General features: G+C 35.5%; 1 protein-coding gene across 1 annotated transcript in view; it reads right to left on the reverse strand.

Moving 5' to 3' along the window:
- Positions 1-21841, reverse strand: part of LOC133329274 (uncharacterized) — a gene marked incomplete at its 3' end in the record, with an annotated part of 42671 nt that extends 20830 nt beyond the window's left edge. The window contains exons 1-2 of the mRNA XM_061537764.1: positions 21689-21841; positions 20831-21516 (exon numbers count right to left, since the gene is read on the reverse strand). Coding sequence (XP_061393748.1) covers positions 20831-21516; positions 21689-21815 — 813 coding nt within the window. The remainder of the gene's footprint in view (positions 1-20830; positions 21517-21688) is intronic.
- Between the last annotated feature and the right edge of the window lie 632 nt (positions 21842-22473).

Below are 22473 nucleotides of genomic sequence, written 5' to 3' on the forward strand. Positions count from 1 at the left end.
GGTTACATGACGCGCGGTTGTGAAGCGGTTAGCTTTGGTCAAATATGCTCGTCGCTCGTCTATCCAGTTAGTCCGTTAACCAGTGAGTTAGTCAGTCAGTTAGTCTGTTGGTGTGGTTTGCTTAGTTTGACATATTGGTCAATAATGTTACATTATATGGTAAATGTGTATATGTGTGTGTGTGTTTGAGAGTGCAGATAATAGGCTAAATGAGATAGTAGAACAACCTTAACAAACAAGTGTCGTATTTGAATATATTAGTCAAAAAAAGGTAACCGATCGATTTTTGCATTTTTTTCAACCTGCCACAATTGTTAGTAGTTGGTAGGTATTGTTAAAGGGATATAATAATAAGGGATTTTGCTGTAGCCCCATATAACATGGGGCTATTCCATATTTTGGGGATGTTGGGCACGTTTTTCAACTGCATTGGATACAATATAGTTTTTAGACTCTTATTGTTTAGAAAATCTCCCTCCAACCTAGTAAAAAAGTGTAAATCGGTGTTGTACCCGCAGTTTATGGGTAAATATGAGTATGTGAAAGGTTGTACTACTAAATTCTGTAGGTATTCGTCGGAAGATCTTCTAAAGACATTGTTACCTTTTAATATATATACAATTAAAACACATTATATCACGCATCCAATAAAACCGTTAAATGTTTGAGCATGCCTCTGCCCATCAATAACAAATGAGAACATGTCACAACACCACTCCCGATGATGTATTCCCGGGTAATTTTCTCCAAATGTCATTTCCATGTTAAATGTTATCAATGGTAAATAAATAAATGATGTCAGCATGACATGTAAAACGTGAGAATCTTCAGATTTCATCAAACGTCACTTCTTATCATCATTTTAAGTGTGTGGACATATCAACAAAGTGTTGGCAGTTGGCGGATGTGTACGCTTGAGTGTCGAATAATACAGAGATACAGAGTCATCTGACATTGCGAATGCTGCTCTTCATTGGACACAAACTATTTTATAATCATTCAAAATCCTTAACGGGCGGTGAGTTTTTTGGTTCTAAAATACAAATTAGAGCGGACAACAAATTAGCAGATAGTTTCCTTTTATAGGTTTTAGGATTTAACAACCAATTGACATATTTAAGGAGTTTGGTCAAAATATTAAACAGTGTGTATTAAAGAGATATATGTGGGAAGAAAGAGACATATAACAGTGGTTTCAGTATCATTTCGTGTATATACCTAACATCTTTAAGGGAACCAAACGTGATTCGATTAATTGCACGTCTGGCTCTGGTATGAGCTCATCCAACAAAAATCAACAAAATGGCGGACCTATGAAATTTGTTTTTTCTCTTTTTTATACCACAAACCATGTTAAACAAGTGAAAAAGCGTTAAGTTCGGCCGGGCCGAACTTTGGATACCCTCCACCATAGATATACTGACTGGTACTAGGAATGAAAATATAGGGAACATACCAAAAAGTGGACCTATACCGACATTTCTAAAAACGGATTATGTTAACTATAATACAAATTTCAGAAATTTTTAATGGATAATTATACCCTCAGCCATTTGGTAATGATGGTGTATACACTTTAACACCGTGAAAATGTGTCTCATCGAAATATAGGTTCTAGACCCCATGAAATTTAGATTTCATTCAAACATTGCCCATCTTATTATTTCTTCCAAACTTAGTTGGGGAAGAAATAAGAAGATGGGAAATATCGGTCCACTTCTTCTGGAAACTTCACACGGGGGATAGGCCTAAATGCGGCTTTAGTTCATTATCGAACGTTATGTTCTAATTTTTTATCTCCTCCGCATGATGAAATGATTACAACAGAGTCTTAGAACCAAACTCAAAACGCGGAATAAATCAGTTAACTATTTTAATATAAAAAAGGGGGTTATATGGGGACTACCCCAAAAAGGGAGCGAATATTAATAATTTTTGGTAAGGAGATTTGTTACCATATACGACTACAAAATACCATATTACAGCGAATTCGGTTGAAAACCGTGCTCAAGAACCGCAAAATACCGAAAATTGGAGGGTACCCTTATATGGGGGCTACCCGAAAAAATTGACCTATATTTACAATTTTTAGTGGAGAGATTTGCTTCGCAATAAGAGCTCAAAGTACCAAATTTCAGTGAATTCGGTTAAAAAACGAGCTCAAGAACCCCCAATAAGAACTCAAAGTACTAAACTACAGCCAATTCGGTGAAAAAATGCGGTCAAAACCCCCCAAGAACTGAAAATTGGGAGGTACCGTTATATGGGGGCTACCAGAAAAAGTGGACCTATATTTATAATTTTTGGTGGAGAAATATGGTATCCTAAAAGAACCCATTTTACCAAATTTCAGCGAATTCGGTTGAAAAACGCGCTCAAGAACCCCAAAATACTGAAATTTTGGGGGTACCCTTAAGATTATTTCGATGCGTTACAAACGGAAAAACAAATCTAATATACCCTCCATACTATGGTGGAGGGTATAAAAATAAGGAAGATCTTGACCGATTTTATTTGTCCTAGTTCATACGATAGTTATGTATGTACAGAGTAACGTATTAACATTTGTAACCAATTGAATTATTGGTTTTAAAGCTATTATAACCTCCATTCGTAAAATTACTGTTTCGAGAAAAACGCGTTTAATGTTTGAAAGGCACACTTCCAGTCACATTATCCTAACTCAATAAATCGACAACATCTTGGAGAGTTTTTACAAATTTCACTTGAAAATTTAACAAGACATTCTTAAGTAGCTATAGGTTCAAACAAAATATAATTTAAAAAAAAGATTTTTTTGAAATCGAGAATGCAAGGTTTTCCAATCATTCTCGATTTAAAAATACAATATCAAATCAAATATTCAAAATCAAAGCTAAAACTCTTCAAAAATACCTCTTTATGGTGGAAGCAACAAAAGAAAACAAAACTTTAAGTATGTATTCTCGAAGCGATTTCTCGATAGATCCTCTGATATAAAATAGGATAATCTATTCGGTGAAGAGCCTAATGTTTAACCCACCACCATATGGTTGATGTTGTCACAGTTGTATATGTAGTTTTTCCTTTTATACCCTCAGCCTTATGGCTAATGAGGGTATATACACTTTGATACGGCAAAAATGTGCCTAATCGAAATATTGATTTTAGACACCATGTTTCTTTGGACCAAATCCGTTTCAGACAATGTGGAGTCGATTTACATATGTCTGTCTGCCTGGCCGACTGGTGCGCACGACAAATCTCGAATGGAGTAACCGATTTCATCCAAACATTGCACATCGTAATATTTCTTGCAAACTTATATGAAGTTCCATGATAGGGAATATCCGTCCGCTTGACCTCAAAAAATTTCCAGAAAATTAGTTATATATTTGTATCAGGCGAACGGACTATTCGATTTCAACCAAACTCTGCACAACCAATTATCTTTATCAAGTCCGAAGATGGGACCTTTGATACCTCCCCCACAAAGTGTCAACATTTCCAATATTTATAAATGTAATATTAGGCGAATAAAATTTCCGATTTGATCCAAACTGTGCACATCATTAGATTTCTTTCAAACACAAATTGTGTCCAAAATGCTGAAAAATGCTGAACGACTGAAGCCAATGGACAATGCGGTTTTAGGCTTGGCTAATCCACCATTGATCAGATTTTCACTCTGCTCCAGATCCAGGAAAAAACCCACGAAAAACACTTCGACACATTCCACCTATTCGTCGACTATAACCGACAGTTCGACAGTCCTATCCGTTCAGAGGTGTTTAAAGCCATGTCTGCGTTTGCCATTACTGCAAAATTAATACGGATATGCAGGATAACTTTAACTGGTACAATGTCAACAGTTATAGTAGGAAAGGACCTCTCGGAGCCCTTCAATACCGAACGAGGATTCAGGCAAGGTGAGTATGCCAAAGGGGGACTGGCAGTAAATGGTGAAAAGACCAAGTTGATGCTATCAACGCGCAAGACGTTCAGTAGACTCGGGCCAACTGTGGAACTTGAAAACTAGGTTCGAGGTAGTGAACGAATTTATATACCGTCATAAACAAAACTAATAACATCAGCTTTGAAATCCGGAGGAGAATAGTGTTGCCCAACAGATGCTAATATGGTTTAAGTAAGCAACTCAAAAGCATGGCCACCTCTCGCCAGACCAAACTCACACTCTACAAGACGCTGATATTACCCGTGCTGTTGTATGGATCTGAATCATGGATACTTGCGCAAGCAAATGAGGCAGCACTTGGAGTGTTTGAGAGAAAAATTCTCCGGAAGATCTATGGGCCGATCTGCGTCGATGAACCATGAGCTATACCATCTATTCTCGCACATCGACATCGTCAGACGGATTGAGCTGCAGCGACTACTTTGGCTAGGTCATCTTGTGAGAATGGATGAAAATGTCCCAGCTCAAAAGGAATATACAAGCGAGCCAAGTGATGGTTCACGCAGAAGAGGAAGGCCACGAATCCGATAGAAAAATCAAGTAGAAGGCAACATCACGGAAACTGGTCTTTCAAATTGGATGAAATGCACACAAGACCGACACGCTTGAAAATCTTTTTTATGCTCGGCTTATGGAACAACCGTTCTGTCATAAGTCAGCTAAGTAACGAACGAAATATCCCCTTTCATCGAAACTTTGCTCATTTATTTAAATAACATATGGTACTTTCCTCAACATTTTGAAAATTTGTTAATCCAATATCAAAATATTTAAATTAAATATATCAAGCTTCGATATGGGACCCCACTCCTTATCGTACCTTCCCCACAAACAGTCGACATATAAAAAAAATTGTTAATCCAATATCAAGATAATGGAATGTCTGGTTTAATACAAAGTTTGTAAATCCAAATTTTTTTCCAATCCCGCATTAAATGCAATAGTGGGGTCTATAGCGAACTTGGAACATCAACAAAGATGGTCAACTCTTTGAAAGAAACATATACCTTATATAAAGCGTATTACAAATCGTGTGTTGTTTCGTAGACATCGACAAACCATAACCGGAGGGTATATATCTGTGTCGGCCACATAACGACTGAGATTTTTTTTACTTGTATCTGTCAGATTTATCCAGGTTCTGGATTAGTCTCCAACTGTCTGCTGCCACAGAACTTCTGAAGCAAGAACTGTATCCTTGACAGGCATTTTGGGATTCCGAAGGATAAAATACCAGTTTTGTTAACTGTAGATTATTTTGAAATCTCCCTAATTAAGGTCCCGGTCATATTCGGTGTACTGAATATCTGAGCGTAGTTTTCTGACTAGATAGTATGAATTTGTGTATTTTGTTATCTTAGAGCATAGAAAAATTCCATAAAGAATATTTTCAATGGAATATCTGATTTAAAGAGGACAATACACATATTGATAAATAAATAATAGGTTCATTTTTTTAGACCTTAAAACTGAAGACTCCTATGAAAGGAAAGCGTTTTGCTACGATAAAAGGAAATAAAAGAAAAAACGGAACAGGAGCAGTTTTCTGTACCAAAGATGCGTTCCAAATGTACTTCGAATATTTAAAAAACTCAGGCATAAGTGTATTATAACTGATGGGGATTACTTTGAAGGCAACATTATTTTTATTGATTATTAAATAAACGGCTCATTTTTTAACGGTTGTTTTTTGATCAGATCATAGGTCTTTTTGATCAGATCATTTGCATTAGTTTCCACAGCTTAGCTAGTATCTCCTTATTACAAATTAAACGATAATCACTGTGCGGAAAATAAATGAAAAACGGATCGAAAGCCTTTTAGAACTATGTTCAGCAGAAAAGAAAAAAGCAACTCGAAAAACATATTAAAATAGACACCACGATTATATTATTAAATATCTATAAATGTGAGAACAACTGTCAAAGTGGCCATTGTTTCGATTTGTTGGCAAAGTATGTGATTTATTTCTCATTTAATATACCCAGAAATACCTCTGGATGTGTGATGTGTTTCCTGATGTCGATGCTGATTCTGATATAGCCGACAGTGTTCAGATGTGTGTGTCTCTGTCGGTGTCGGTCGGTGTCGATGTGATGTATTTGTTACTGTGTCTCATGTAACATTTGATTGACAGCTCTGAGTGGTTGACAATTGTTTGACAATTCAGACAACATTCGAAGTGGCTAAATGGGTAAACATTCACACACACACACAGACGTACGCACACATACCTCTATAGAGAGAAGCACATGCAGCAATCTTTCAAAAATAGGCATTATCAGACTTCTGGTTTTTGGTTGGGGGGTTTTAATGCAATCTGTTCCTGTTCCACCGACACCACCGTCACTGCCACTACTCTTCTGTTCTGTTTTGTTTTGATCTGAAACGATTTTCTCGTAACGCTTGACAAATTTCTGTAACATGTTCTACTTTAAATGCATTAAGCAGGGCAGGCAGGCTGGCAGCAGTGGGGGTAGCTGGCGAGCGGCACGGTTTTGTTTCACAGAAAAATGTAACTCAACATACGTGACGGAATGATTGCCTGTCATTATCATCAGCAAACCAACATCATGGTATCGGCCATTGGTATCGTAGTTCTAATAGAACCAATTCTCCAAAAGACAAACAATAATCCATCCATCCCACTTGTGGAGGAGAAAAAAACAATTTTATTGCCTAATGAAATCCATCAAATGTATCCATTTTTGTTTCGAATTGCATTTGCTGCTGTTGCATTCGCTTACTCTCAATCACTTGCAACATGTGGCAATTTGTTGTTCATTCATTTTAACTTTTTAACTTGTTTTGTTTTCTTTTCGCATTTTCTTTGCAACATGTTACTGACTTTTAATTCAGTTTCTAGTTTAGAGGGTCAATAGTTAAAGCCATAAATTGTCGGTGTTGTCTTCTTTTCAGACGTATTTTTTTTTTTTTAATTTCTGCAGGCCCAGTTCTATGGGAATCAAATCAACGTCTCTTCAACAAAAATGAAACGGGCACTTTACTGCGAGAGGTAATTAAATAAATTAAAACCAGCATGTACGAGTATGTTTTATTTCCCTATTCGCTTTACAGCCTGCAGAAAAAAACAGACCTTTTGATATGTATGATGGTAGCAAAGAAAATAAATTTCCATTTTGACCATTAGCATATTTAGGCCACAATGGGAAAAGTTGTGTTAACTTTTTTGAATATCAGAGGCGTAGTAGGTATGTAGGAGTGCTAAATTAACTAAATAAGTACTCAGGTGGTGTACTTAAAGCGATCTATACATCATGGGGTATTAACAGATATACCGCCTTCCCAACCTTTCAATGTAATTTTACATGGTTATCCATTTCGTGGTTTCAAAACTATGGGACTGGAATTCGACATCTGTCAATCTAAGTTGTTAAACCAAATATTTGTCTTTTCAGTTGAAAGTCTGACATTGACGAAAATAGATCACATAACTATCTCCCAATGCATAAATATTATCAAAACCAACTACAAAAATTTTAATTCTGCACACAGTCACATATAGTGATTTAAGAGGATTGATTTAATCGTCGAAATACGGATATGCCAATAAACAAAAATGTCGTATCTTGGGTTCTGAGAATCCCCAAGTAATTGAAAAGAGGTCAATACATCTCGAAAAAGTATTTGGTGCCCTCTTTAAACGAATATGGCTTTATTACAAAATATTAGATTGGAGAAAAAGAAATGCATTATTTTTTCGGCACATGGCTGTACTGATAAATTTCTCGTAAAGTATCGATCAAGCAATTTCAGATTTATGCTTGTTGGAAGGGTGATATTTCGCAGTAAAAAAAAATATTTTTGCTGTTTTTTATTTGGTGCATTCTGTTGTGAGTTACAGAGTGTTAAAAATTGACTTTTTCAGATAAAGGCGAAAATGCAAGCCAAGCGCCTAAAATTGTGAATGGTGTTTATGGTTCCGATACTGTAACAGCCAATTATGGGCAATTTTGGTTTCGTAGATTGCGTTCAGAAATATATGATGTTAAAGATGCACCTCGTACAGATAGGCGGGTCGTCGAAAATGTCAATAAAATCGAAAAGATGAGCGAAGTTGACCGGCATGTTAGCAGTCGTAAAATCGTCCAGGAGCAAAAATCGACCATCAAATTGTTTTAAGCCATTTACAATTGATCAGAAACGGCCAGAATTGGCCAACAGGAGAGGTGTCGTGTTTCACCAACGCTAGGCCACATACATCTACAGTGACTCGCCAGAAACTTCGGGAGCATGGTTGAGAAATTTTAATGCATCCGCCATATAATCCAGACTTGGCACCAAGCGATTATCATATTTTTCTTGCATTGCAAAATTTCTTTAATGATAAAAAATGTGTATCTAGGGAGGAAAATCGACTACTAGAGTTTTTTGCAAATAGAGAGCAGGACTTCTATGAGAGAGGCTTGATGAAGTTACCTTAAAATGGCAACAAATCATTCAACAAAATGCTGCATATCAAATCGGACATTTCGAAGCATGGTAATAAAGTCCTATAGTTCATATAAAAATAATAGATTTATTTTTCCCCAACCTAATACCACGAAAATCATGCGATTTTACACCATTAGACTTTGTTATGGGGCTATGGGAAGATCATTTTTATGCTTATAATTTGAAAAAAAAAAAGTATTCTCTTGTGGGTTTTTCATCCTTATTTTATTGAACCGTAAACAAAAAATGTCGCTCATCACGCGGATATCACGGATGGATGATCACACTAACATATTACCCTTATTGTGGAAGGTGTTCCCCTAAAAAAACATAGAACGAAAAGCAAGAAGATAGATAAAGTTAAGGTGCAGAGCCAAAATAACTCAGTACCGGCAGGTGTCGTTGATCTGCCCGCGAGTAACGCCCGTCGTCATCCTACGATGGTGAGCAAACATTTCTTACAGATGGGGGCGCTTTAAAGTCTTTTAAAAGTGAACTCGTTCAGTGGCTTATATCGTTCAAATGGTTAATTGAAATGACAACGTATTCCAATTAAGTTCTGGCAGTTCAAGCAACCGTAAAGAATAAGATTATTATTAACAATCATTCGAAGGACTTTTCTATTATCTCCACTTGTTAATGGGTGGTGGTCGATGGAATAACTCCGTTATATTCGGCTGCATACTTGTTTGCGCTTCAGTTGTTGCTCCGACGCCTTTGTCTCCATTCCGGCAGGTTTATCAGAAGGATTAACCTGACGCTCCCTCCGCTTGCTCGGAAGAGACGAAGAGGATTAGGTCTCCGGAAGAATGACGAAGGCCAAACCCCCCAAAAAGGAAAAAGAGCTTCTCGTTGTCTGATAGCAGAAGGAGTCATAGACTACTCGAATTCAAAGGACATTGCCAAAAACCATTGGTTAAGGTGACAATCCCGGCTCTAATATCAATAACATGAGCGCTGCTGTCAAATCCGGCTACTCCAAAGTGACTAACCAGAAATCAGGAAAGATGAAAACAGCGATAACGAATGGTAAGGAGCCGCCATAATAGGCAAATGTTACCAGGAGGCACAACAGAGACGAGCTCTGCTATGCTGTGATCAACGAAAACAGTGTGTCTGAAAAACTGAAAAAGGAAATCCATAAGTAGGTGGAAAAAATGGCGGATTTTGGCCCAATAAATGAGACAATAAAACTTAAGCTAGTGAGGAAACGGGACCTTCCATAATACAAAAGGCAACGGCTTTCGTTAGAGGTTGAGGCAGCGAGTTCACAACGGAACGCCCACTCGAAGTCTTTGGTCTATAAAACAGGAGATTTCTGGTAAATAAATGGCAAGTTTTTCACAGGGAGGGGAAAGAAGATGGAACTCTACTTGTGATGGGCTTAGACAGATCTTCAAGACTATGGGCAATGCGCATTGCGCGTCCAACGCAGTCTTCTTCGTGATTGGAAAATCGAGGATTGTAGAAGAGGTTGGCGTTAAGATTTAAACAATTTTATTAAGGTATATAGTTCCAAAGGTAATTTTCTTTGGACCAACTTTGTTTCAAACTATTTGGAGTCGATTTACCAATGTCCGTCCTTTTGGCTGATGTGGACGATCATTTTTGTGTATGGAGAATATTGGAATGGAGTATACGATATGGTATGAGATTATGTATCTGTCGGTAACACCCACTAACAATTTTTATACCCTCCACTATAGTATGGAGGTTATATTAATTTTGTCATTCCGTTTGTAACTCGTCGAAATATTCATTTACGACCCTATAAAGTATATATATTCTTGATCAGGGTAAAATTCTAAGACGATCTAGCCAAGTCCGTCCGTCTGTCCGTCCGTCCGTCTGTTGTAATCACGCTGTCTTCCGAAGGAATTGAGATAGGGTGCTGAAATTTTGCACAAGTTTGTCTTTTGTCTGCAGGCAGGTCAAGTTCGAAGATGGGATATATCGGTCCACGTTTAGGCATAGCTCCCATATAACAGTAACTCCCAATTTTCGGTATATTGGGGTTCTTGAGCGCGTTTTTCGTCCGAATACGCTGAAATTTTGTGCATTTTCTTCTTATTGGATACTTAATGTCTCCACTAAAAATTATAAATATAGGTCAACTTTTTTGATAGCCCCCATATAACGGTACCTCCTAATTTTCAGTATTTTGACGGTTTTGATCGTACTTTTCCACCGCATTGGCTCTAATTAAGTATTTTGAGTTCTTAATAGGTACCAAATCTCTCCACAAAAAATTATAAATATAGGTCATTTTTTTCGGATAGCCCCTATATATGGGTACCCCCGATTTTCGGTATTTTTGGGTTCTTGAGCGCGTTTTTCAATCGAATTCACTGAAATTTGGTACATTGGGTTCCTACTGGGTACTAACTGTCCCCACAAAAAATTATAAATATAGGTCCACTTTTTCTGGTAGCCCCCATATAATGGTACCTCCTAATTTTATGAGCGCATAGAATTTGCAATTTGTTTTGTAGTCGTATATAGTAACAAATCTCTCCACCAAAAATTATTGGTATTCGCCCACTTTTTGGGGTAAGTAAGATGGATGAAAATATAATTTTCTGAAACGGATTTTGTCCAAAGAAAGATGGGGTCTAAAACAAATATATTTCGACGATCCATTAAAAATTTTTGAAATTTATATTATGGTTTACATAATCGGTTTGTAGAAATGTCGGTACAGGTCCACTTTTTGGTATTTTCCCTATATTTTCATTTCAAGTACCTGTTAGTATATCTATGGTGGAGGGTATCAAAAGTTCGGCCCGGCCGAACTTAACGCCTTTTCACTTGTTTCTTTGTTAAAAATGTTTGTTCGAGCTCTGTCGAGAGACATGCGGAAATTGCTAAATCAATTTAGAATTTTACAAAGATTTTTGGATAGAAACCATACTGATAGTGATCGATTTATTTAAAATATTTTTCAAGGTATCATACATGTAGAGTACTATTATGTCTCCTCTTTATTAATAGACATTGTGTAATTATAATACACCTCTGCCATAGGAAAACTCAAAGAATAAACCAGCGTCAATGTTGACTGTTAAGAATCGACCACAATGAAATTGTCAGCAATAATATTGCGGGTGTCTATTGTCTTCTTGGCATCAGTTTCCTCAATTCTACCGGTAGAGCATATCATTAAGAGAAAACAAAAGACAGACGGTGAAAATGAAACTCAACGTCAAAGTTGCAACCACCAGTGACAGTCTCGTCATTATTCGACAGTCATAATGATGACACGTCGAGGAAATTGAAGTGAAGTTCTTCTTTTTCTTATGGAAATGTAAAATAAAAAAATGAATATTACGGTCTATTGTCTGAGAGAGTTGTTAGCCGAACAAATAATCCACACAAGAAATGCAAATCAAGAAGACAATATACAAAAGAGGTTATTCTTCACTTTTTTGCCATGCCACAATGTAAATCATCACAAAATATCCAAACAAACAGCCAGTGGTGCATCTAATGTCATCAACAACCGTCGTACAAGACAAACCGAACCAACGACAAATGGCAAGAATTACCGGTACACCAAATGCAAATGACGGGAATGAGAGAAGTCAAAGAAAAATAAACATTTTGATTAATTAGTGAAAATGTCTAGGATTTATTTGTGAAATAGTTTATAGTAAGAGTTCTTTTCACTTTTGTAATGATAATATAGACGGCGCTCGTAATTTTTTTTGCATAGCGTATGTAGTATACACAAATCCTGGCTTTTGTGGGGGAGGTACCAGAGATGATGGAACTATATATCCGATAGTTTTACTAGTTGACCTCATCTTAAGGTAAACATATTACAATGTGCCAACTTTGGAAAAAATTGTCATTCCCTTCGATTTATGCGAGATTTACATATTTTCGAAATGTTAATTTTTGTGGGGAAGGTATTAAAAAGGAGGGAGCTGATGTAAAGCTTGGTTAGAGTATTTGTACAAAGTTCGGTTAAAATCTGACGCCCCGTTCACCAACACATTACAATGTGCAAAGTTTGTATGAAAATGATTACTGCCTTCGCAAAATTGTATGAAATTTATTTGGTTCTAAGCCCGACATTTCGGTGAGGCACATTTTACGAATATCCAAGAGGCTAAGAGTATAAAAAGGGGCTTGGTGCTTTTATCTGAGGGCTATGTCAAAACATGAATCTATATTTAGATATTCTGCATGTGTTTTTTGCAGAATATCTAAATAAATATATATAAAATATGTCCATGGCCGACATTTTCATGTGGGGAGTTTCAAATTACATACACTTCAGATGAAAAATGGGCAACGAAGCATTAAAATACCCAATTTTAATTCTTCGGGGCATTTTCGTGGGGACTATGTCAAAACACGGATCTATATTGAATAATATAATATCGGTTAAAAACTCCTCCATAATCCCGAAAATACAGGATTATGGGGGTACCATTATATATCCTTAAATGTGGACTTATGTTAATAAATTCTGGTCCGCACTCATTGAGTAGACCTCATAATCCCCATAATACCGAATAGTGGGGATATCGTTATATGGGGGCAAACTTAAAAAGGTGACCAATGTTCGATTTGCCGATTTCATACCTATATAAATTATAACCAATTTGTAGAGCTCTATGTAGCAAACAAAACGTGCTCAAACTCCCCAAAATACCGTACCGTTTAGGAGTCTGTCCTAAAAAGTGGACCGATATAACTTTTGGTAGAGATTTACTGCCAATGAGGGTATCGTTTTATTGGCCCATATTGATAATTTGAAATATTTCTAAACACTTCTTTACGACCTAAGGCCTTGAATTATTCCTAAAAAATTCTTTAAAAAATGCAGCCCTAAGGCCTTGAATTATTCCTAAAAACTTCTTTAAAAAATTCAGCCCTAAGGCCTTGAATTATTCCTAAAAATTTCATTAAAAAATGCACGCCCTAAGGCCTTGAATTATTCCTAAAAATTTCTTTAAAAAATGCACGCCCTAAGGCCTTGAATTATTCCTAAAAACTTCTTTAAAAAATTCAGCCCTAAGGCCTTGAATTATTCCTAAAAATTTCATTAAAAAATGCACGCCCTAAGGCCTTGAATTATTCCTAAAAATTTCTTTAAAAAATTCAGCCCTAAGGCCTTGAATTATTCCTAAAAATTTCATTAAAAAATCCACGCCCTAAGGCCTTGAATTATTCCTAAAAATTTCTTTAAAAAATTTAGCCCTAAAGCCTTGAATTATTCCTAAAAATTTGTTTAAAAAATCCACGCCCTAAGGCCTTGAATTATTCCTAAAAATTTCTTTAAAAAATCCACGCCCTAAAACCTTGAATTATTCCTAAAAATTTCTTTAAAAAATGCACGCCCTAAGGCCTTGAATTATTCCTAAAAACTTCTTTAAAAAATTCAGCCCTAAGGCCTTGAATTATTCCTAAAAATTTCATTAAAAAATGCACGCCCTAAGGCCTTGAATTATTCCTAAAAATTTCTTTAAAAAATTCAGCCCTAAGGCTTTGAATTATTCCTAAAAATTTCATTAAAAAATCCACGCCCTAAGGCCTTGAATTATTCCTAAAAATTTCTTTAAAAAATTTAGCCCTAAAGCCTTGAATTATTCCTAAAAATTTGTTTAAAAAATCCACGCCCTAAGGCTTTGAATTATTCCTAAAAATTTCTTTAAAAAATGCACGCCCTAAGGCCTTGAATTATTCCTAAAAATTTCTTTAAAAAATTTAGCCCTAAAGCCTTGAATTATTCCTAAAAATTTGTTTAAAAAATCCACGCCCTAAGGCTTTGAATTATTCCTAAAAATTTCTTTAAAAAATCCACGCCCTAAGGCCTTGAATTATTCCTAAAAATTTCTTTAAAAAATCCACGCCCTAAGAAGGCCTTGAATTATTCCTAAAAAATCTTAAACAAATCCACGCCCTAAGACCTTTAAGAGCTCCAAAAAAGTCTTTAAAAAAATCCAAGCCTTAAGGTCTGTGTGTTCTTCAAATAATTTTAAGAAGTAAACCAGTTCTAAATATTTTGTTTTTGTTAATTATCCATTGCTTTTTTGCCAGCAGCTCAGCATAAAATGGAGTTGATATCCCATTTTTTATAACAGATTCAATGGTTGGCTGATAAACATACTCCATTTAGGATTTGTTGTTTGTGCCAATGTTGTATGGTAGTTGTTGTTCGTTGTTGCTGCTGCTGTCATTGGATAGTGTTGTTTCAGATTGTCAACCAAGCGTTGACAATTACAGACAACGACAACAACTGCAAATACAACTTATAACACCATTTTTTGTTGTTGTTACCAATCCAGAGCTGTTGTTCAAGAAAACCAAAAAAAGTGGAACGACAACAAAATAGAGAAAAATACAAAAATAAAAAAAATGCATTTGTTGTAAAGTACATTATTTTCGCACTTTTACCATGTAAAAATAGTAAATTTGTTTATTGGCTTAGCGGTACTTTTCCGCGCTTCCCTGCTTTGGTAGTTTTGTGCATCCAATAATATTGGGGCGATACTTTAGTGACGGGAGTCGACATCAAGGTAAATTGTTAATTTGTGTTTTTAGCTGTTTAACATGATGTACCACCGATGTACCTACCGATGTCTACCTAGGCCACTTAGTTGGTTTGTCGTAGAATAATTTGGTTTGTTTTTGCTAATGCTAATGTTTGTTGTTGAAGTTGTTTTTAGTTGTTCACATCCATGCTGCTGCTGTTGTTTTTGTCAAGTTTCTTAATATTCTTAATTTGTATTTAATGTGCCATAATTACAGCGGATGTTGTTTGACGACAATGTTTACATTGAATTTCAATGAACATAATTTGTTGTTTTTGTTTTTCTGAAAAGGTTGGTTCTTTCTGAAAGATTTGGGTAAGGTGTATTTTTTAGATTATTCTCTTTGAAAAAATGTTCTTTAAAAAATCCACGCCTTAGATGGGCTTTGAAAAAATGTTCTTTAAAAAATCCACGCCTTAGATGGGCTTTGAAAAAATGTTCTTTAAAAAATCCACGCCTTAGATGGGCTTTGAAAAACAATCTTTGGAAACTTCACGCCTTAGATGGGCTTTGAAAAAATATTCTTTAAAAAAATCACGCCTTAGATGGGCTTTGAAAAAATATTCTTTAAAAAAATCACGCCTTAGATGGGCTTTGAAAAAATGTTCTTTAAAAAATCCACGCCTTAGATGGACTTTGAAAAACAATCTTTGAAAACTCCACGCCTTAGATGGGCTTTGAAAAAATATTCTTTAAAAAATCACGCCTTAGATGGGCTTTGAAAAAATATTCTTTAAAAAAATCACGCCTTAGATGGGCTTTGAAAAAATATTCTTTAAAAAAATCACACCTTAGATGGGCTTTGAAAAAATATTCTTTAAAAAAATCACGCCTTAGATGGGCTTTGAAAAAATATTCTTCACAAAATCCACGCCTTAGATGGGCTTTGAAAAAATATTCTTTAAAAAATCCACGCCTTAGATGGGCTTTGAAAAAATATTCTTTAAAAAATCCCACGCCTGTGTTGGTCTTTACAAAAAAATTATTAAAAAATCCACGACTGTGTTGGTCTTGAAAAAAATATTTTTAATAAATCCACGCGTGTGTTGGTCTTTGAAAAGAAAATGTTTTTTAAAAATCCACGAATGGTCTTAAAAATAATAAATCTACGCCTGGTCTTTGAAGAAAATAGCAAACTAAAAAAACTTGACCTATGGTGAATTTTCAGTGTACCCGCCAAAGGCTTGGGTCTCCATAATCGATTTTTCACTCCCTCAAAATCATGTTACACATTGTTATAAACCATTTGAAGAAAACCATGGGCCAGAATATGGACAGATATATGCATATATAGTCCTCGTATTTAGAAACTGCACTGCACATTTGACAATCGTCTTTGATGTGCAATAAAAATAGTTTGTTTTTCAAAATCGCAGAAAATTTTAAGCACAACACTAACAGCATTGACAACAACATTACAAGCAACGGCATCAAACACTGTGACGAACGACGTCTCCGCAAGCTTATGAATTGGGCCAAACGCCCAAAAAGAAAATGTTTCCAGGAGAATTAAAACAACCACAAAAAAATAACTCAAAAACAACTTCCTATCTCAAGCAAAACGAACGAAGAAGCAGCTAAACAACCAACCGTCCAACCAGACAACATCACATCACAATTTCCATTAGAAGCAATAGAACAACAACATTAACAGCCGTAACAACGACAACAACTATAACGACAACATGAAAAACAAGAACAACTACGGCAACATCAGCATTAACATTAACAACATGTAAATATTTTATGGTCTATGAATTTATCTACACGATGACGTTTGTGTCTTGTGCATCATCAACGAAATTTCTTCAAGAAGATCAACCACCCTGCAATAGAAAATAAACATCCCCTTATCCCCCTCCGACCATACTATTTCCATGTTTCAAAGGAAAATTAGTCTGTCCGCTATAAAAAATAGACCATCATTACTACTACATATGGAGACAGGCTGCAAAGCGACATCGAAAATGCACTTGTAAATTAGTATTGCCAATGAGTGTACATATGTAATAGTGTTGCGATACATATGTACAATTTGTTCATTATACTAGCAAAAATATGTAGTATACATCTATAGTAGGGATGTCGAGAGTGACTGAATTTTTGGTAAAGACAAATGGTGGAATTTAACCCAAAACATTATTCATATAACGTTTACAAAGGTTAGTCTAAAATCGGACAAAATTATATGGGAACTATATACATATAAATATTTAACAATTTAAATACTACTTTACAAAAATTAAATTGGGTTTAATTAGGTAACCTCTGAAATGTTTTCTATCTATCGAACAATCAAAGGGACCTGGTGCACTATTGGCATGCAATCAGATGACCTATATCTAAATCTGAACATCAAACTTGACTCAATGCGGAAAGCTGTACAAAATTTCGTGTGAATCGGTAAGACGTAGGGTCTTTGGTGTACCAATTACGAAACCGGACGAAATATATCTAGATTATCATCGATTGCAATCATTTTGGCAACTAACTCGGGGTTTACACATGCAACTTTTTAAGCAACTACGCTGCTGCTATTTAAGATGCTCTTTTTAATTTCTTCCCCCTTGTCACTTTTCTTACCTCTCTCACCTAAGAGCTCGCCAGAGTTACTTACAAAAGTTGCACTTGTAAACCCCGTATAAATGAACGCTCAAAAGTAAGTGAAAGTAAAAAAGTGTCAGTCGGTGTTGCCGACAGATATTCACCCTCAACCTATTGGTTTGCTGAGGTCATCGGAATTACACACTCAGGTTTTAATATTGGCTTTATATAAGATATATGTTTTTATCATAGTGGATTCGGATTTAATGTTAATCAAATCGACTATACAATTGGCTTCAAATGAAATTTACAAGTTTATAAAATATTGACCATTTGTGGGGGAGATATCAGAAGGGGAGGGTCGATGGCTCCCATCTTCGGATTTGATCTAGGCTTGGTAATGATAAGTTGTGGAATGTTTGGTTCGAATCGGACATTCCATTTGCCTAATATTGAATTTATAAATATTGAAAAATTTGATCCTTTGTGGTGGAGGTACCAGAAGAAGAGGACCAATGGGTCTCATGTTCGGAATTCATCTAGGCTTGGTAAAGATAATTCACCTTTCATTAAAAGCAAAATGTCAACCATTTGAGTCCCATTTTCGGACTTGATGTAGCCTTGGTAAAGATAATAGGTTGTGCAAAGTTTGGTTGAAAACGGACATACCAGTCGCCTAATATTGAAACTGTTGACCCTTTGTGGGGGAGGTATCAGAAGGAAAGGACCAATGGGTCCTATTTTCGGACTTGATCTAGGCATAGTAAATATAATAGGTTGTAAAAAATTTGGTTCAAATCGGAATGTCCTTTCGCATGATATAATAAAATAAATTCGTTGCATGATTTTAACAATTATGTGGGGGACGTACCAGAAGGAGTGGACCCATATACCCTATGCTCGAACTTGATTTAAGTTTGAAAGAAATATTACTATGAGCAAAGTTTGGATGAAATCTGTTTCTCCCTTTAAGAGTTATCGTGTGCTCCAACGGACATTTGTAAATCGACTCCAAATTATCTGAAACGGATTTGGTCCAAACTAATATGGGGTCTAAAAACTATATTTCGATGAGGCTAGCAACGTACACAGGATTTCATTTCGGGGGGCCCGGTAGTGCAAAATGAAAAAATACGCTGTTGCAAACATAAATTTACTGTGAAAAAATTCATTTTACGTCCCTGGATGAGGCACATCTTTACCGAATCAAAATATATAGCCATAAGGCAGAGGGTATAAAAGTACGACATTGATTTTTTCGATTTTGTATTCACCACAATATCTTCGAAATGAAAAATTTTCACTAAATACATTTTACCATCTAAATCTGCATCTCTATAAAGCTCCAAAATGTTAATAAAACACCACAACAACATCATAATGTCATTACTTGTAATTCACATGCACTAGTAGGTAGTTTATTATTTTCCAAAAAAACACGTCAAGTTCTGGGCTGTTTATTTTATTGTCTGCTAATAAAATAAATGGATTTATTTAATACTAACACACAATATTATTTTGTATCAACTTCATGGTTGGCTCCATATCAGATTCAAGAAAATACAACAACAACAATAGTGTTACCACAATATAATGACAATGTCATTCCAAACCAGTAACCAAAAAAGAAAAACTGCTGGTCTATTTGTTGCCTTAAAGATTTGTTCATCGTCAGACAGTCTAATCTACCGTTTGCCATATTAACCTCAGTTTTGGAAGGTTTGCTGCTCATTTGAAAAATGAAGAAAATGTGCGGTAATAATAGCACAAACCACTTGAAATTGTTACGTGACATCTTTTTGACAATTTACACGAACTGATGTATAAAACCCCAGACTATATAAATATATATGTGTATATACATGGTCAAAATGTCTTGAAAAACAAAATGTTGTTCATTATTTTGTGTGAAATGAACTTTAATGTAATGAAAATTGGAAATTAACTTGCTATTTAATTTAAACATAAATAATGGTACAATATTTTGGGGGTGAAAAATTCCTATTGGGGATGAAAGACATTGATGAGTATGTGAAAACCCAATCTCCAATTATAACAAGATCTGATTTGTCATCCTCGCAATGTTCAAAAAATGTTGCCCATACTATTTAGGTGGGGTCTTCAAAGACGATAAATCGATATTTTAATACTTTCAGTAAAAAATCTTTATTTTGAAGAAATATAGCTATAGTCCGAATTATTTACTAAAACATAATTTTTTTAAGAGGTAAAAAAGTATAGTCGGACGGTCCCGACCATATGGTACCCTACACAACTACCACGAAAAATCTATCTTTTTGCGGTTTTATATTCTGAGCCTGGGAAATATTTTGCGATATTAGCACCCTCTTGGTCAACAGATCCAATTTCTACCCTGACATATTTTCCAAATCTTTTTATCCCGAGGTGAATATTTACTCCATGAAATACAAATTTAATCAGTTTAGGTTTTGGTTGATTTGACCGTCGGAGTATTGACCGATCATCATCTAAACAGTCGTTCTAAGTATTTGGTCAGATAGTAACCAATATCATATTACATAGACACCTTTAAAAATTTATACAAGTACATAAAACAGTATAATTGGCATCAATTTAAAGGTCAATCAGTCTTCCTGGATATATCAGGTCTATGTCCATCAGGATACAAATTTTGTCATTTTTCACACAAAAGTCTGATTTTATTTGAACCGCTAAATATTGGCCGATTTTCATGAAAATGGTTATGTGTTTTTTTTTTGCCATATTCCCTTCTGGTTTAAAATTTCATAAAATAAAACCGGTTTTAATACTCTATATGCATACCATTAGAAAGTTTTATTAACGGTTTTAGTAGGTAAATATCCGATTCAAAAATTAAGAGTACCGGTACTTTCTTCATCGAAATTAGTTTCCGCAAGAAAAAAAACAGTACGTAAAGTAAAAAACTTCGAACCGAGCCGACTATATGATACCCTTCACCACTGTGGGTATATACAATAGATGTTAGACCTAGAGAATTATATGAATATACATGTTTCAAAGCTAAGCACAAATAAGTAATACCCAGCACCCTAGCATGACGAAGGGCATAAAAACATATTGAAGCTCATAGAATATAGTCTAGCACAGAATTCATTTTGTATGTCGAATTTACTGCAACTTTTCCTATTTCATATTCTACTGTATTACATCGAGAAAATCATATGAACCAATCAATAAAGAACATTAATATCAGGTCATACTTACCATGAAAAATGTCTAGTAAGATTCAAATACATTCTAACCCATATTATTGTAGAAACAAAAAACACGTCTCAAATAATCAAATTAATTTTCCTTTCAATTCACTTACCTTTTCGGGTTTCTTTTTAGATGGTGGTGAAATAATTTTTGCCTCCTCCTCGGAGGCCATACGATTAAATTTACGTGTTGCCTCCTTAACACTAATTGGATTTTCGGTTTCAACGTCGGGACCAGAAGATTTATCGCCAGGTCCAGCATCAGTAGAATCAGTACCGGATGAACCGGAAGAAAATGAGAAACGTGGTATGTTTTCTTTATTGCCCGTTTCATCCACTGAATTGGAACGTGATACACTTTTATCTACAATTTCATTCGATTTGGATTTATCATCAATACAACCGTTCTTCTCTTGAGTTGGAGTTTCATCATTGTCCTCCTTAGCACCTTCTACATTATCATCACCACCATCGGCGGTACTAGGTGGTATTGGTGCCATTGGCGCCAATGGTGTACCTTCATACATTGCAATGGGAGAATTTACTTCTGGTGGTGGTATATATGGTGGAGGTTTTCTAAATGGTGATGCAGTAGCATCGTCAGTGTTTACAGATATACCACCAGGACTGCTGGGCACCGAATCACTACCACTCGCTTGTGAAATTGCCCTTTGGGCAACATCCTCCGATGGACATTCGTTAAGATACTTCTTGCGTAGTATCAAATATTTCTGATTGTTTTCATTTTTAATGGTGGCCAAAATATTCACATAGGTTTTGAATTCCTTGCGGGCCTCAACTGGAAATGAATGGAAACAAAAGAAACATAGATTGGGTCAGATGTAATTTCCTTCCAAAGGCGGTATGGAATGCAACAAGTATATCAGCATATGACGACATTTGTTGTTGTTATTGTTTTGATAAACAAACAATCAGCCAACAAATGCCATCTTTCTACGCATGACGCATACTTTGGGTGTCCGGATGTGTTAGGAAACGTTTGAAATGTTTGACCAAGGCATGATTGGTAACTTTGCAGCCATTCTCCAGCATATAATTGCGTATTTCACTTAATGACAATTCTTTGGGACCCTCCATTTTTCACGTTTTCACTTTTACTTTTCTTTAAAAATACACAAAATATACACAAAAACACAAATTCTACGAAATTGGTAAAAAAAACTCGAAGCAACAACACGAAAAACTAAACAAACTGAACAGCTGAGCTGAAATGTCAAAATCTATGAGAGTGAGAGCATAAATTTTGTTTATATTGTGAGAGAGAGCGCCAAAGAGAGTTGAATTGCGTGTTGATATGAGAGTCAAAACAAACCAAGCAGTAAATTTCATATTGCCAGGCAAGTGCAAACGTTTGTGTGGATGGGCAACCAAAGCTGTTTGTATTCAACGAGCGACTACAAAGTACTCGTTGCTGGTTTTGATGGAAATGTTTTGGAAGGCTTTGTTGTAAATTCATATAAATTAAATAAATTAAAGCGATTTTTTATTAAAAAATAAGAAGGTATTAACAAATATCCGTTTATTATATAATTCATGACCGCTTTTATTTCACAAAAAATGGGGGAAGATGATTGAGAATTCGAGTGATTTTTTCCTGCAGATTTAACTGCAAATTTACTAATAAACTTTTCGCCACTATTTCCCGATTTTTTCAATAATTTTTTTACTTTTTTGTAACATAAATATGCTTTTTATACCCTTCACCACACTGTGGTACAGGGTATTATGTCTTTGT

The sequence above is a fragment of the Musca vetustissima genome, unplaced genomic scaffold (genome assembly GCF_032173495.1).
Source record: "Musca vetustissima isolate MV318-11 ecotype Yass unplaced genomic scaffold, APGP_CSIRO_Mvet_v1 utg11182, whole genome shotgun sequence".
Classification (NCBI taxonomy): Eukaryota; Metazoa; Arthropoda; class Insecta; order Diptera; family Muscidae; genus Musca; species Musca vetustissima.